Genomic DNA, 15,253 nt, shown 5'->3' on the forward strand with positions numbered 1-15,253 from the left:
CACTCTCTATAAATTGCCTGGCACAGGAGTAACACAGAACAATGTTTTTTCTATCTGAAATGCTCACATGTGGGAGCATCACAAAGCTTTGCTCTAAGACATCCGACTTATTACCTTGGATGGAAAGTGTACAAATTAAATGTCAAGAAGAAACCAAACTGGAGAAATCTGATCCAGTTAAGACACCTCACAGCTCTAGATCTACAGGATCAGGGACACACTGAGCGCCAATGTTGCCATCACCCAGGGTAGAATTTACTTCCATGGGGTAATGTGCCAACAACGAGTCTTTTAAAAAATATATGCAAACTATACCAGTTTTACTAATAACTTTATTTAAATAAGACACAGGAACTTCTATACTGAAAAAAAATACAAAACAGAAGCCACACATTTCTTGTGTAAAGCCATATTATATAACTTGAATACTGTTCAGCGCAGTGGCTAAAATTAAACAACTATATACAAAATTTAAACAGTTTCTGACAAGTTTCTACAGCTGGATGTAGGATACATTTGAGCTCAACAACTTCTGGGAAATTTACATGGCAAAGCATAAGCTTCAACACATTTGGTTCAAAACTTTAATATATGCTAAAAAAAACAAATGTACAACACAATATTTAGTTTCTCATGAGAAAATAAAAGCACATCACTATAAATATAGTACATAGATTTCATCACCAAAAAGCATATTCAGTCCATCTTTCTGAAATTGATAATGATACTATTGCATCTTTAGACAAAAGCAGAGCATACGATCAACACATCATGTAATGCTAAACCAGATATCAGAAGTTAAATGGAGCTCATATTTATCTTACTCAACTAATTTTCTCCCTTTAACCATAATCTACAAAATATAGTATTTTCATCAAGGCCTGAGATTATTAGGGTTAAAGGTGTCTGCTGCTGAAGATTGTTTTAAAAGGTTCCCCTGTGAAAATGGCAAAAGTAAACTGAGTCCTTTTCTCCATGACAGTCTCCTATAATATAACACTGACTAAAGGAGCCAGAATGCACCTTTAGGAGAGGATATTAACTGCAAACTTTGGTGGAAAGGAGAGAATTGGGGTGACAACAAAAACAAAAAACCAAAAACGAACAAACAAACAAAACACAGACTATATACACACACATACACGCACAGCATTTCGTAAAAATTAAAATGCTGTCTCTATCAGCTCATCCTTCTCCAAACTCCTTAGAAGAGTCAAAACAAAGACAGACTCAGGAATGATCTAAAGAGACTGAACATTCCTTTAACTGTAGGCAACTTGTTCCCCAAATTCTAAAAACAAAACAAACAACAAAATGTGCCATACATTTTAGGTGGAGATGAGAGAATTCTAGTCTCTACTTGAACTGAAAGCAAAGGAATACAGACACAAAAGCTTCCCTTCACTTTTGCATAAGCCATGTGCTGCAGACATGTGCTGGAAGTCAGGCTCTCAACTGACCAGAGTGAGGGATCCATCTCTAGGGCTTCTCTTCACACTTTGTTGAGAACGTCCGTCAAGTCTGCAAGTTCAAGCCTCCACTCCACACATTCTAAGTCTTAAGAAAATTATTCATGATAGTGTTATCTGAAGCTTAAATGAGATAGCCTGAAACTATTGCTCTTGCAAGTCAACAAGAAATCTGCTTGTTTATATGGCATTGGTTCTGAACATACACACACTCTCACCACGAATGCAATTCATTTACCAAATGCTTGAGGAAAATAGTAACCAAATGCCTCACTTTTTAACCAGCAAATTAGAATTTCCTAAAGTGAAGCTAAACATAAATATGTCTTTAGATAAAAATAGTAGCAATTATGACCTTGATGGCCAATATAAAGAAAAATCCGTAATTATTTATTCCTGCAAAACTTCACTTGCTTTGAAATCAAACCTAGCCATTCTTTCATTTAAATTTCATCACACAATATGGAATGTTTATGTACAGTCTACTACTGAAGCTTCATTTGCAACATTGTAACAGTCATTAACTGAGCAACACCTTACTTTTTTTTAAAAAAAGCCACATTTACACATGTTGAAACTGTGAATGCAACAGTTGTTCTATTGGTAACCACATGACAAAAAAAAAAAAAAAAAAAAAAAAAAGATGTCACACACCACAGATTTGCTGGTTCTCCTCATGTTCCCCATGTCTAGGATTACCATCACCTAGGGCCGAATGCACTTCTTTTTCTAACGTGGAATGGAATGAAGAAAGGGAAATGCATAAAATAAGGAAAGGCAAAAGAGTGATGTTCCCTCTTTAGCTTTGTAGCTGTGAAATATTTAATATCCCAATATGACATACATTCCAAGTTACCTGAGTTTAGACTTCAACTGAAGTACCTGAAGCTAGGCCATAGGGTGGGCACTGTGCAACTGTTGTGGCCATTTTTTTTTTGTTTTTTGTTTTTTTGCATTGTATGTATTATAGAAGTTAGAAACAAACACCTGGATCAATTGTAAACATAATCCTGAAGTACAGTATTTTCCATAGGACAAAACACAGCAAGACATTTTCTATTTAGACAGGCAACTTTTTGAAATAGAGCTTATTCATACTGAAAATTTTGGAACAAAACACAGGACACAGTACTAATCTGTCAGACATACTATGAAATGCATAGTCTCCACTTAAATGCTGAATGACACACACACTTTGCAAGCATTACTGCTTTCCACAAAAACTGCTGAATAGGAGTCGGTCCCTGCCAAGATCAGTGTTAAGAGCTATTTTATGATGCTAAGTATTTTGCTGTTGATGGTGTTCAGAAAGTTTGTCACTCCATGCAGATAGATGTCTGAGATTTCATTCGCAATCCATGGAACACGGGTGGAGGCCAGCTCCCCCTCTGCTTTAGATCATCACATAGTTCTGAGCGGAGATGTGCTCCTCCCCCTGCAGATCCTGTAGGAGCTGCTGCTGCTGCTGCTGCGATGGCTGCTGGGCAGAGGGCTCCAGGGAGTCTGCTGTGCTGGTATCATCAGAAAGAGATGTGAAGGAAACCCGAGAAGAGAGCTGCTCTACGGTTAGTGTGGCCAGCGCTGAGCTCTGACCAGAGTTAGGAGAGTTCTTGAGCATCAGGTCAGAGGCAGGTAGAAGAGGGCCTAGAAGTTTCACAGGACAGAAAGCTGATCCGGTTGGGATGAAATTAACCTTGTTTTTGTCAGGACATGAAAAGAGAGGGGCCGAGATAGGCTGACGAGACCTAAAATCATAAAAAAAAAAAAAAAAAATTAGTTTGGGGAGCACTATGAAGTTAATTACTTTGTGAATAAATTGGTGTTCTCTAAAACAGCTAGAATGTGAATGACAGGGATGGGTTATGTGCACACAGATGGGAAACATCTTCCATAGCACAGGTCAGCTGGGAAACTAGCCATGTACAGGGCATTGAAATGACATTTAAAGAAAAAGACAATTTACAAAAAAGTTAAGCAAAATTTTAGAAATCTTTACTTTGCTTCCAATCATTGAGGAGTATGAAAGAAATGCTACCCTGTTCTTGAATATCAACACAATTAAGATGAACTTTACTGTTAAGAAAAGAGGGATGTTACTTATCATTTATTTGATAATAACAAATTTATTAAAATTTTTCTGGATCTTCAGATATTCATCAGTACATATGGAAGAAAAATTTTCTGTGACCTCTCAATCAAAAGAGAGTCCATAACCCCAGTCAATTATCCAAACTAAGCCCAACAACTAATTCCTGCAGTCTCTGTTCCCTTCTAGGCTGCAAGAAGAGAAGTCTGCATTTGGTACCTACTGGAACAGAGGAATGAGTTACTCTAAGAGCCACACAGTCATCTTCTGAGTGATGCTAGAAGCCCAAGATTTATAGCATGGACCTCTTTTTTCTAATTTAGTATCTAACTTGTCCATATTGAATATTTACAATAAAAGGACAGAAAACATGAATTCATGATTACATATGCTAGATAGGAAACCATTTTCCCTTTGATTCGAAGCTACTTGTGCATGGACACTAACCTTATCCCTAAATGTACTTCTGTCAGCCAGCTAAACCAACAGTTTTTAAAGAAAATTTCTTAAAATTTTAAAGATTAAAAATTTCTTTTCAAAAAGGAAAATGAAAAGAGAAAAAGTAAGCGAGAATGGAAAGAGAAAGCAAGGGTTAGGAAAGAAAACAGGAAGGAGAGATAGAAAGAGAGCATAGGGAGGAAGGAAGAAAACTGTGGAGGGAAAGGGGCAGTAGAGAAGCAGAGAAAAAGCAAAGATATTTCAGCAGCAAGGGCGAGTTTCTACGCTTTCCTGTACTGGCTTAGAGATGACTAGCAATCCTCATCGTCTAGTCGTCTTCTTAATTTGCTTTTGAAACTAACATCAGCTGGACAGAGCAGCTGATTCATCTGTAATCAACATCTCAGTGAGAAGCTTCAGATCCCAGCTGATAGAAAAGACATTACTTACGCCATTTCCTCAAAGACCTTCACTCGCTCACATCCCTCTGGGGGCTCCCGTTTGAACATGTAGCTGTTGTTTGGTTTGGGAGATGAAGCATACTTGGGTAACGGTGAGCTACTCCCACTGTCTGTAAATTTAAAGCAGTTAAATTAACTAGGAGTTGAAAGTGCTTTTAAATTAAACTTGATTTCTGAACAGCCTGATTTCATTCACTACAAAGCCAGTCTTTTGTCACCGCAAATTTCTAACAGCCTTGTGAATTACATTTTTTTTTAAAAAATAAAAATTTAAATACAACAGTAATCTGCCATACCAAAGAATATAAAAGGATATTTTAGCCCGAAAACTTCATTGAGAAAATCGTAACTACAATCTGAAATATTATAAATGAATGCAGTAATATGAATTAATCATATGAATTGCAAGATTTATAATGGAGGGAATTCTTTATATGATTTCTTACTGTCCAACTAATTTAACTGAGTATTTTTATATGTGAATAATTTCTTTTACAAAAGTTCATAACAGAAATGATAATTTTAAAACTTCAGGAATAATAAGCTTGCAAGGTAAAACAAGTTTGCAACCTGTCTTCCATGTACCCATAATACTTGTTTTTACAAAGATGATTTGCTCATAATTTTGCTTTTAAAGTCTATAAAATCTCTGTTTCAGCACAGCTTGCATTTTAGCTACTAATGGCATGAAAAATCCAAATATCTCTACCAAGCATGTTTTCCTCATATTTTTTAACCCAAAACAAAATGGTCTGTTCATGGAGGTATAAAACCTATGTGCAATCTTTTTCCTGTCTGGCATAAGTGCTTGCAAATTCAAGTCCACTAAGATGTGTCATTATTCTTCTAAGATGCCAAAGTGTAAACTCAGCAGCAGACCTGTATAATATAATAGTTCTATTTACCTAAGTTCTGACTTAATGCAAACCAATGCTCACTGTTAAAATACTAAGTACATGATAAACTGGGATGTATCATTTTCACCTATTTTGAAAAATTGTATTAACAACAAATTACATGAGTTGCTTAAGTTTAAGATACAGAAAACAGTCTAGCATCAAGAAACAGAGTAACATGAACACTTATCGCCAACTAGGTATATAATATATGCTTGAAAATATGCTCACTAATACTTTATTTTGTGAATATTTCCTATGTTAGCCTTAGGAATGAAGATCTATGCTTATATTTGAAAGTGGCTGTCTCCCAGGTTTGGGAAATCACTTTGAAATAGCAAGACCATACACTACTAGAAAAGTTACAAAAGCACATAATTTATTTAGCACTATTAAACATATCCTTATAGAATATGCATAGAATAACTTAGAAGAAATTAAATCATACAATGAGGTTTAGTTTTTTTTTTAATAAGCTATTCAGATTTAATGATTTTTCTTAGTCTTAACATTTACTTATTTCTTACTTAGAAGAAAAGGGGAAGAACAATCTCTTGCTTAAGTTGATGCACTGCATTCAGAGCCTGAGTCTCAGTGCTGTCTGAGTAAAGTTAAACTATTAATATTGGTCAACTACTAAGCTGGTGTGAGTGAGACCTTGGATTGCCCTCTCAACTTCAACCCCACTTTACTATTCAAATAACACATGCTACATAAAAAACAAACTGCATGAGGTCAAGAATGCAAATGGGTGAATATGGATGGCATGAGATGCCTCATGGGGGTTGCTGATGGGCAGAGCATAGTCCACCAGTAAGTGGAATAACCTAAAGCCACGATTTTGGTACCTTTAACAATTCTTTCATGCCATTAATTGGGGTGTGACTACATAGTAATCAAGGATCTACCCTATTATCATGTTGGCCACAACTACATAATCAAGCCTACTATACAATTTCTCTTCACACTTATAATTTCAAAGGACTCTCCCAAAGTTGAAACTAGTCATGAGCTAGATAACCTGAAAACAAATATGGATTTTCCTGCCAGCAATTTAAAAGAAATTATTTTTTTTTGTCTTAAAGCGTTTTAATTTTTTAATTTCAGTTTGTAAGTATGTTTTTGTTTTAATATATCTACTTAAACATTCCTGTTCTTTCTTTTTTGGGGGAAGATTAATGTTAAAAACAAACACAAATATGTTCAATGTTTTAAATCTTCTTGCTTTGTCAATTAAAAAACTATTTGGTTGTAAATGAGTATTTACATCTAATATTTGGTGACCTGAAAAGACAGTGTAAAAGAACTACAAACAAATATTTGGTAAATCTGGACTATTTCTATCAAGTTAGTATAAAATTTGATTGCTTATTTTATTATGATAGATTATACTTATGTATGTACTATACTAATATCAAATACAAGTAACTTCCCAAATATTTTCAAATAAATTAAACCTTGGGAAAATTTTAAATTATTAAAATTTATATTTCTGTATAGAAAACGTATTCATTAAACCATGTGTGTCTATAGCTAATGTACTATTATTATCTTTCAGAAATGACTTTAAGCATCTTATATACATTTTATGACTGACAATCTCACTATTAAAAAAGTAATTCATAGTACATATTACTGTTGAGTCATATATGTAAACAGATATGTAAATTGTTTGTTGTGGTTCTATTGTAGCCATAAGTCTTTACATATATCTTATCCCTATTAATAAATTTAATTTCCAAGCAAACAATAATAAATTACAGTGTTGTTTTGTGAGGTGCTAGGACTTAATGTGGGACTACACACACTCTAGATAAGTGTTCTAAAAGTTAGCCTAGTGAGTTAGGTTATAAATATGACGGAATGAAATAAATGGATCTTTATAGAATTGCTAATTTGTATTAAAATTACTTCTTTTGCTCAGGAAATTAAGTTAGCAACTACAGCATGGCTGATGGCCAAAGGAAACAGGGAAACCATGTAATTATGTAGCTTTTTTGGCAATTAACCTTAAGAAACAGGTAATATCAATTATATCAAAGAGCCTGCACCTTCAAACTCAAAAACTAGACTGGGAAGAAGGCTTACAAAACCATCAAATTTCAACAGGGCATAAACTTATAGTTGGGATTTTTTTTTTTAAAAAAAAATATATGAGTATTTTACAAAAGGAGAAAAATATGACTTCACTACTTTTTTGCTACTTATATTTATTTCCTGAATAAGAGATCTAACAACTTGTAAATGTCTCATTAGTTACATGTTTGTCACATTTAAGTACATTACTTTTGATGCTGATCATTTATTCTTTGGGTAATAACTGAAAGGGCACCCATTTACAGATTAAACTATAGATGGCTCCTGTTTTGCATACTCACAATAAGTACACTGCTTTTACTACAACATAATCCTAACAAACAAGATTCAGTTCCTGACATGCTACTCTGAAATGGTAGCTAAAGATGAACACAAGTCCTATGATACAGTATAGTTTTCAAATCAACCTATGATCTAAAATCATACTTTATTTACATCATAATAGTGAAAGTAAACAGAAATCATACATTAAACAAAATATTTTATATCTTGAAACTGATTTAAGAATCTTGGGAAATCTTTGCAATATAACCTTGGTTTTACATCCTCAGGTTTTAAAATAATAAACAAAATTCCAGGAATAACAGTTTGGAAAAAAAAAAAACAAAAACAAAAACAAAAAAACAAAAAACAAAAATAAACACCTCAAATGTTCATACAGCCAGTATGTGTGTAGGAGGAATGCTGGAACTCATACTAAAAATGTCACTACAATTTTAAATGTTCATTTCAACATTTACTTTGTCTGAAACAGAAGACAAAGCAGAATGCTATCAACGTCTGGATGAAACCTTAAGACAATAATATCCAATTCTCTTTTTACAAAATTCTCACTAAATGACAATGATACAAACATGCTTAGGCAGAAACCCATATGGAACTTTCACAGTCACATTAGGTTCACCTTAAGCCCTTTGCTCTCCATCATTCACCACTTTTCCAGTATTGGCAATCATTTCCCACATTTCTCACACTTGAACTTGGTTATCTTACTTATCTCCTTATCTTCCCTTATCTAAAATATATCATCAGCCACAACAAATATCTGCTAACATACAAGAATGTATTGGAAAGTTTTTCCAGTTACTTCCTATCATTAAATCAAGTAAACTTTGTTAAATTATATAATTTGTGGAGTGAATAATGACATAAGGATACAGATTCAAAATAGCTACAAAGGGTTATGTGATCAAGTTCAAAAAGCATAGGGTTAGGCAATTAAAGCAGCAAACTATCTTGTCCTGCAGTCTGCACTACAGTACCCCCATTTGAGTTATGCTTCTCCAAAATTAAGCTGGCCATGGTCACATCTTCTATGTGACGAAAAGATTCTTCCTGGCTCTTTAACCCTCTTAGCAATATCCTTAAAACTCCTTGCCAAATGTATGCTTTTCTATCTCTCCATTCTTATTTTCTCCTCTCCATCATTCACCCGCCACACAATTTCTTATTGTTTTCTACATACCTGGCCCACTCAAAGATGGATGTTACATAAAGCCCATTCTTTCTGCAAGGGCTATAAAATAAAACATAGTGTGAAGTCTCTCTAGAAGATCATTACTGGCATCTAGACTATAAACAAGTTAGGAAAGTTACCAATTTCTACAAGAGTCAAATTAGGCGACCTGTAACAATAGAGCCATGCACCCATAGGAACATGGCATAAACTAAATAACAAAAGTTGAACACATTTAATCCTAACAATTTTATCAGGAAACTGAGATCCTAGAGGTTAAGTAAAATGTCAATGGGCCTCTAATTAATACATGGCAAGGCAAGTTTCAATTGGCTACCCCAGAATCAGAGTTCATTACTTAAGTTTTCTGCTTCACTAAATTTTGATCTACTCATATTCTTGTGTTTTCATTAGATATACGAGGAGGTGACTAAATGATTAAGTTTGTTCCTAACACTGTTTCTAATTAAAGGATTACAGCTTGTTGGGTCTGCTTTCTGTTAGAAGATTAAGGAAACAGCAGCCTGTAGGAGCCAATCTGACTCAGAGGATGACAAAAGAGTATGTGGAAAAACCCAACAAGAGAGTCACTTTTTTTTCTATTACTATGATAACCTACAGTATTCTCTCCAATCATGATCGAAATTTGCCAGTTATCAACAGTAATATTTAAGATGACATGTCTTAGAAAAGCTACTTCCTTTCCTTTGATTTCACTAAGAAATGTGAACTTTATGGCTCCCCAACCCCTTCACCAAAAGCACTGATGATTTAAGTTTGGGTATTTTTTTTTTTTTTTTTTTGGTCTCCTTAAGAGTATCACACTCTTCATGAACATTAAAAGAGCACAACACATAATTTAATAACTCAAAGAAAATGACTCTAGTATTTTAAATATAGTAACAAAGATACTACCTTTTTAACTTGGACATATTATAAAGAAAGTTCTTATAAGAAAACTTTAGAAAATACCTCTTAGCATTATACTTGCCAGGAATGACTGAATTTGTTAACTAAATTGCCCATCTGTGCTGAAACTTACTAGTATATAGGTAACAGCAGATGAAGTAAAATAGGAATGTTCAAAACTTTCATTTGCTTATATTCTAGACAACTATAACAGACATAGTTATATTTCTAAGTAGCTTTGAATTATGAATAAGGTAACATTATATAGACACATTTAGGTTTTTATTACATGTTTCCAGACACAATATGTACAATGTTTCATGTGGCCTTGATAAAGACAAATGGGGCAATGACCTAAGTCATGTAATTCTACAGTAAGAAGGTTTTAACATGTCATATAAAGTCCTTTGTTACAACAGGACTTTCAATCTATATAAATTTACCATTAAGAAGTTCTTCTAACACAACAGGGCAGTTTTAACATGCCCTTTGTAGGAAGAGTTTTTAAACTGTAATTTTAGGATTAAGACATTCCTTCAAAAGCATAAAAAAAATCTTTTAATGAGACATATTTCTGATATTTCTATTTAAAATTAGTGACTTTTAAGGTACAGTGGTTAAAATACATATTCAACATTTGTTTTAATACTGATTAGGCTATATAAGAAGGAAGAGAGCTAAGGCATTAATCTGAAAGACAAAAAGTAAAGTAGTAGAACCCTAGAGAGAAATACAGATATGGTTAAATAAAAATAGGAATAAGAAAATGTCTAAACAGACTATTTTAACAGCCTGCCTACTATCATACCTAGACCCTAAAAAAGACAAGTTATTTCTTTTCATTTGCTTTCTGGGGATAAAGGATTGCTTATGCTTAAAATCCACAGTTTAGTAATATTAATATTTGAGTCAAACTAGAGTGGGCTTATATGCCCTAGCTTAGGACATTCTATTCACATAGCATGTTTTCTTCCAGAAAATATAGTTTCAACCACAAGTAATCAACTTATGGGCTCTTGGAATATAAGTCTTAGCAGTTGGCTTCAACAAAATGGTTCCATTTACTTCATAATTATAACAATCAATGTTTCTACAATATCTTGCAAAACTGCAGACTTTTCTAACAACTGCCTAAGTAACTTGTGCCAAAGATCCATGACAAGCATCAAACTGAAGTTTAGGTTTTATGGTTTACCCAGAACGAGTTTGGCTACCAATAAGGAACACTGGCAGAGCTGCTAACAGAGCTAATATAATGATGCTGACATCTGTACTATATATAATTTTCCCTTGCAACTTGGACATAATGGTGTAGAAGGACTTGAGCCAGTTCTTTGGGTATACTTTTGATAATGTCAAGGAGATGTCAAGATGAGAGTCTGTATTCTGAATTTGAGTTCTCCAATGAGGCTTAGTAATTATTTTTCTATTACATTAGCTAGCCGGGCAACTCTACACATGTGATTAGGCTGCTTTTAGTCTTTAGGTTATTGAAAAACCCCTAACAAAATAACAGAATTCAGCCCAAACAAACAAACTCAAAAGGAAAACCTCCACCTGAATTAAGATCTCAAAAAAAAAAAAAAAAAAAAAAAGTTCCCTTTCTCAACAGAGTGTTTATGTTCTGGTGTTGCAACTGATACAGTCAAAGAAAAAACTGTGCTCTCTAACTAAAATTCTTCAGTTGAAAATTATACACGATTCATGGGGAAAAAATATAAATAGGAAGAGATAACATTAAGAAAGTAAGAAAAAGGATAAATACATAACATATGAATACTAAAAATAACCAGCTCACCAGCATATCTTCCAGTAGAGCACACATATTCACTGCAGCTGATTCTTTCTCTTCCTGCATCATTTTATTTCATCTTCTAATAATGGCCTAGGCTATTTTACCAAAGAAATTTCTTAGAGCAACTACAGACTACACAGGCACACCAGATAGATCCTATGTGATTAGAAAACTATAGTACATTTTTCCTATTTTCACAGTTGATGAGAATCACCAAGAACTATATAGCTTCTACTTCTTTCTTTAGTGTAAATAAAAACATCCACACATAATGTAGAAAACAAACATTAATTATCAGACAAAATTAATATGGAAAAATACAAACCACTCCAAACTCTATACTTTGACAGAAAAGTCACAGGTCAAAGACTATTCTACAGTGGGAATGATTTAATGTATAAGCTCCACAACTGATAATCCACATTTTTTTCCTTTTAGTATTCTAAACATTGCTTAAAATACTAAATAGATATGAAAGAAAATTATCTTTTTACACTCATAGCTATTACTACCTAAGATTCCAACCTCCTTAAAGAAAAAGCACATTTTATGTCTATTTCTTCACTTTCTAGTACAGAGCACGATATGCAATAAATACTCAAATATTTCTTAAGTAGAACATTTAAAAAAAAAAAAATCTCAGGCATGGTATGCACTCACTCATAGAGCAAAAGACTACCAGCTTACAATTGACATCTCCAGAGAAACTAGGAAACAAGGAGGACCCTAAGAGAGAAATACATAGTCCACTGAAAAGGGGGAAAGGGACGAGAATTCCTGAGCAAATTAGGAGCGGGGGGGGGGGGGGGAGAGAAGAGGTAGGAAAAAGAGAAAATGAGCAGAGGAGGGGGGGAGGAGTACAAGAGGGATCAGGAAAACTGAGACAGGGAAAGAATAGAGGAGAGCAAGAAAAGAGACACCTTAATAAGGAGAAATCTGGCACTAGGGAAATCCACAAAAATGACACCAACTAAGAATCTAGGCAGTAGTGGAAAGGCCACCTTTGATGCCCTTCCCATATAATGAGATTGATAACTACTTTAATTGCCATTCTAGAGCCTTCATCCAGTAGCTGATGGAAGCAGAAACAGACACCCACAGCTAAGCACTGAGCTGAACTCCTGGAATCCAGTTGTTCAGAGGGAGAGGGGATGAGCAAAGGAGTCAAGACCATGCAGGAGAAACCCACAGAAACAGCTGACCTGACCTAGTGAGAGCACACAGACCCCAGTAGTAAAGCTGGGGAACCAGCACTGGACTGAAACAAGCCCTCTGAATGTGGGTGCCAGTTAGGAGGCGTGGGCAGTCTATGTGACCTCTAACAGTGAAACCAGTATTTATCCCTAGTGCACAAATGGACTTTGGGAGCCCATTCCCTATGGAGGTATTTCAACCCAGACACATGGAGGAGGAGGGCCTAGGCCCTCCCCCAAATGATGTGACAGACTTTGATGATACCCCATGGAAGGACTAACTATCCTTGGGGAGTGGGTGAGAGGTGAGTTGCAGGGGTCAGTGGGGGACATGGGAGGCAGAGGGAACAGGGGATTGATGTGTAAAATAAATAAATACAAATTATTTATCTAAATAAAAAAATTATTAAAAAAAAATAAGCACAGGTCTTAGCCAGGCTGTGATGGCACACAACTTTAATCCCAGCATTTGGGAGGCAGAGGCAGGCAGATCTCTGTGAGTTCAAGGACAGTCTGGTCTACAAGAGCTAGTTCTAGACAAGCTCCACAAGCTTCACAGAGAAATCATGTCTTAAAAAACAAAACAAACAAAAAGTCTTTACACACAGTCCTAAAAATGTTTGCATGCACTTGTGCATGCATGTGGGTGTGTGTTCTCTACATAATGATAAGTGTTTGATTTGCTTGAGGACTGGAAATTTTACATGTAGGCTGTGCAGTTTTACAAGGAAAAATATTGTCTACTGTAATCACCAAATAGTATCTCAAAACTAAATAAATATTTAAGAAACTTTTATAACTGTCTCATAGAAAGCAGGAAAAAAAAAAAAAAAAACCACACGTTTCTCAGATCTTTTCTGACTCCTACATTTCTCTCAGAATCTCACATTATAACCAAAGCTGGCACAGCCTTGAATTTACTATGTAGTTCTTGCTAGCCTCACACAGGAATCCTCTACCCCTGCTTCCACAGTACTAGGATTATAGGCACCAGCAAGACCTTTAACTCCATAATTTGAAACAGATTTTACAGTTAAAAAATTTATTTAAAAGTTTTTTTTAAACAATCTATTTTAATTATATTCTTTCCCCTCCCCCAACTCCTCCTAGATCCTCCCGACTCATCCAAGTTCACATGTTCCCTTCACCTCCCTTAATTTTCTTTTTATTCTTTTGTTTGTTTGTTTGTTTGTTTGATTGATTTTTGGAGACAGTATTTTACTTTGTAGCCATGACTGGCCCAGAACTTGCTATGTTAACAGGACTAGCCTCAATTTCATAAAGCTCTGCCTGTCTCTACCTCACAAGTGCTGGGATGAAAGCTGTGTGCCAACATGCCTAGTTCTCTTGAAGTTTCTTAGTGAAATAAAGTTGTTTTTTTCAGTCTGACACTCTGAGTTTGACTCTCTTTAACATGCTCTCAATGTATTATGTCCACAAAGCCAGCAGTTAGGAAAGGGATCAAAAGGAAAAACTATAGCTTTCATTTAACTTCTCTTAAGAAATATAATACGCAGAGTAAACCAGACAGAGGCACATATAGAATACACCAACTTCATTTTATTTCTGTGCAATTCCTTTAACAGGTAAAATTAAATTGTGGTGGAGGAAAACAGAATAGTGGCCACTTTCAAGTACTGAGGAAGCATGCTACCTGGGAAGACAGAGAGCATCTTAAGAGACAACAAACTTGTTCTGTATCGGACCTTAAGCGAATACCTACATATATGAAAACTAACCAGGCTGCACACTTAGGACCAACACATATTACATATACCAATAGGAAAGAATAAATCATAGAGAGCAGTGGTAATATTGGTAAAAGGACCACAAAACAAAGAAGTTTTAAAATTTTTGTTATTATTGACTTCTATCTAAAAATGTAAGTTCAGTTTCTCTGAAAGAAGGAACATGGGAGGGGGGCAATCCATATATATTGCCTTCTTCAGCTAGGTCTTAGGGACCAGAATGTGAAGATTCATGTAAACTGTGGCAGGAGCACAAAAAAAACACAAAAAAAAAAAAAAAAAAAAAAAACCTATTTGGATCTGATAGGCACTGAGAAATAGCAGTTTTCTAACAGGTAACAAGAATTGATCTATAAACATTATGGCAATATTCTGTAGATACTCTCTGAACCTTCTCTACTTGCTTAAAAATATAGTCATGGGGCCAGGGAGGTGGCTTCAGTCACTAAAGTGCTTGCCACATAAGCATGAGGACCTAGACTAGACCAGAGGTCAGATTCTCATTATGCATCAAAATTAATAAAATAATTAAAAAAAATTTAAAAAGCTGGCATAGTGCTGCATATCTGTAACTGTAGTACCAGAAAGGCAAAGGCAGGTAAATCTTTGGACCTCGATGACCATTCAGCCTAGCTTAATTTGTGAGCTCCAGGTTTAGTGAATAATCCTATCTTTAAAAAAATAAGGTGGAGGTGGACCGACCAA

The 15,253-nt window shown here is 34.9% G+C and overlaps 1 protein-coding gene across 2 annotated transcripts in view; it reads right to left on the reverse strand.

The window, feature by feature from the left end:
- Positions 1-314: 314 nt before the first annotated feature.
- Positions 315-15,253, reverse strand: part of Glcci1 (glucocorticoid induced 1) — a 69,351-nt gene continuing 54,412 nt past the window's right edge. For both annotated transcript variants that reach the window (XM_051177123.1, XM_051177122.1), the window contains exons 7-8: positions 4,444-4,564; positions 315-3,214 (exon numbers count right to left, since the gene is read on the reverse strand). In XM_051177123.1, the coding sequence (XP_051033080.1) occupies positions 2,863-3,214; positions 4,444-4,564 (473 nt within the window). In that variant the 3' untranslated portion in view covers positions 315-2,862. The remainder of the gene's footprint in view (positions 3,215-4,443; positions 4,565-15,253) is intronic.

Source organism: Phodopus roborovskii, unplaced genomic scaffold (assembly GCF_943737965.1).
Source record: "Phodopus roborovskii unplaced genomic scaffold, PHOROB, whole genome shotgun sequence".
Taxonomy (NCBI): domain Eukaryota; kingdom Metazoa; phylum Chordata; class Mammalia; order Rodentia; family Cricetidae; genus Phodopus; species Phodopus roborovskii.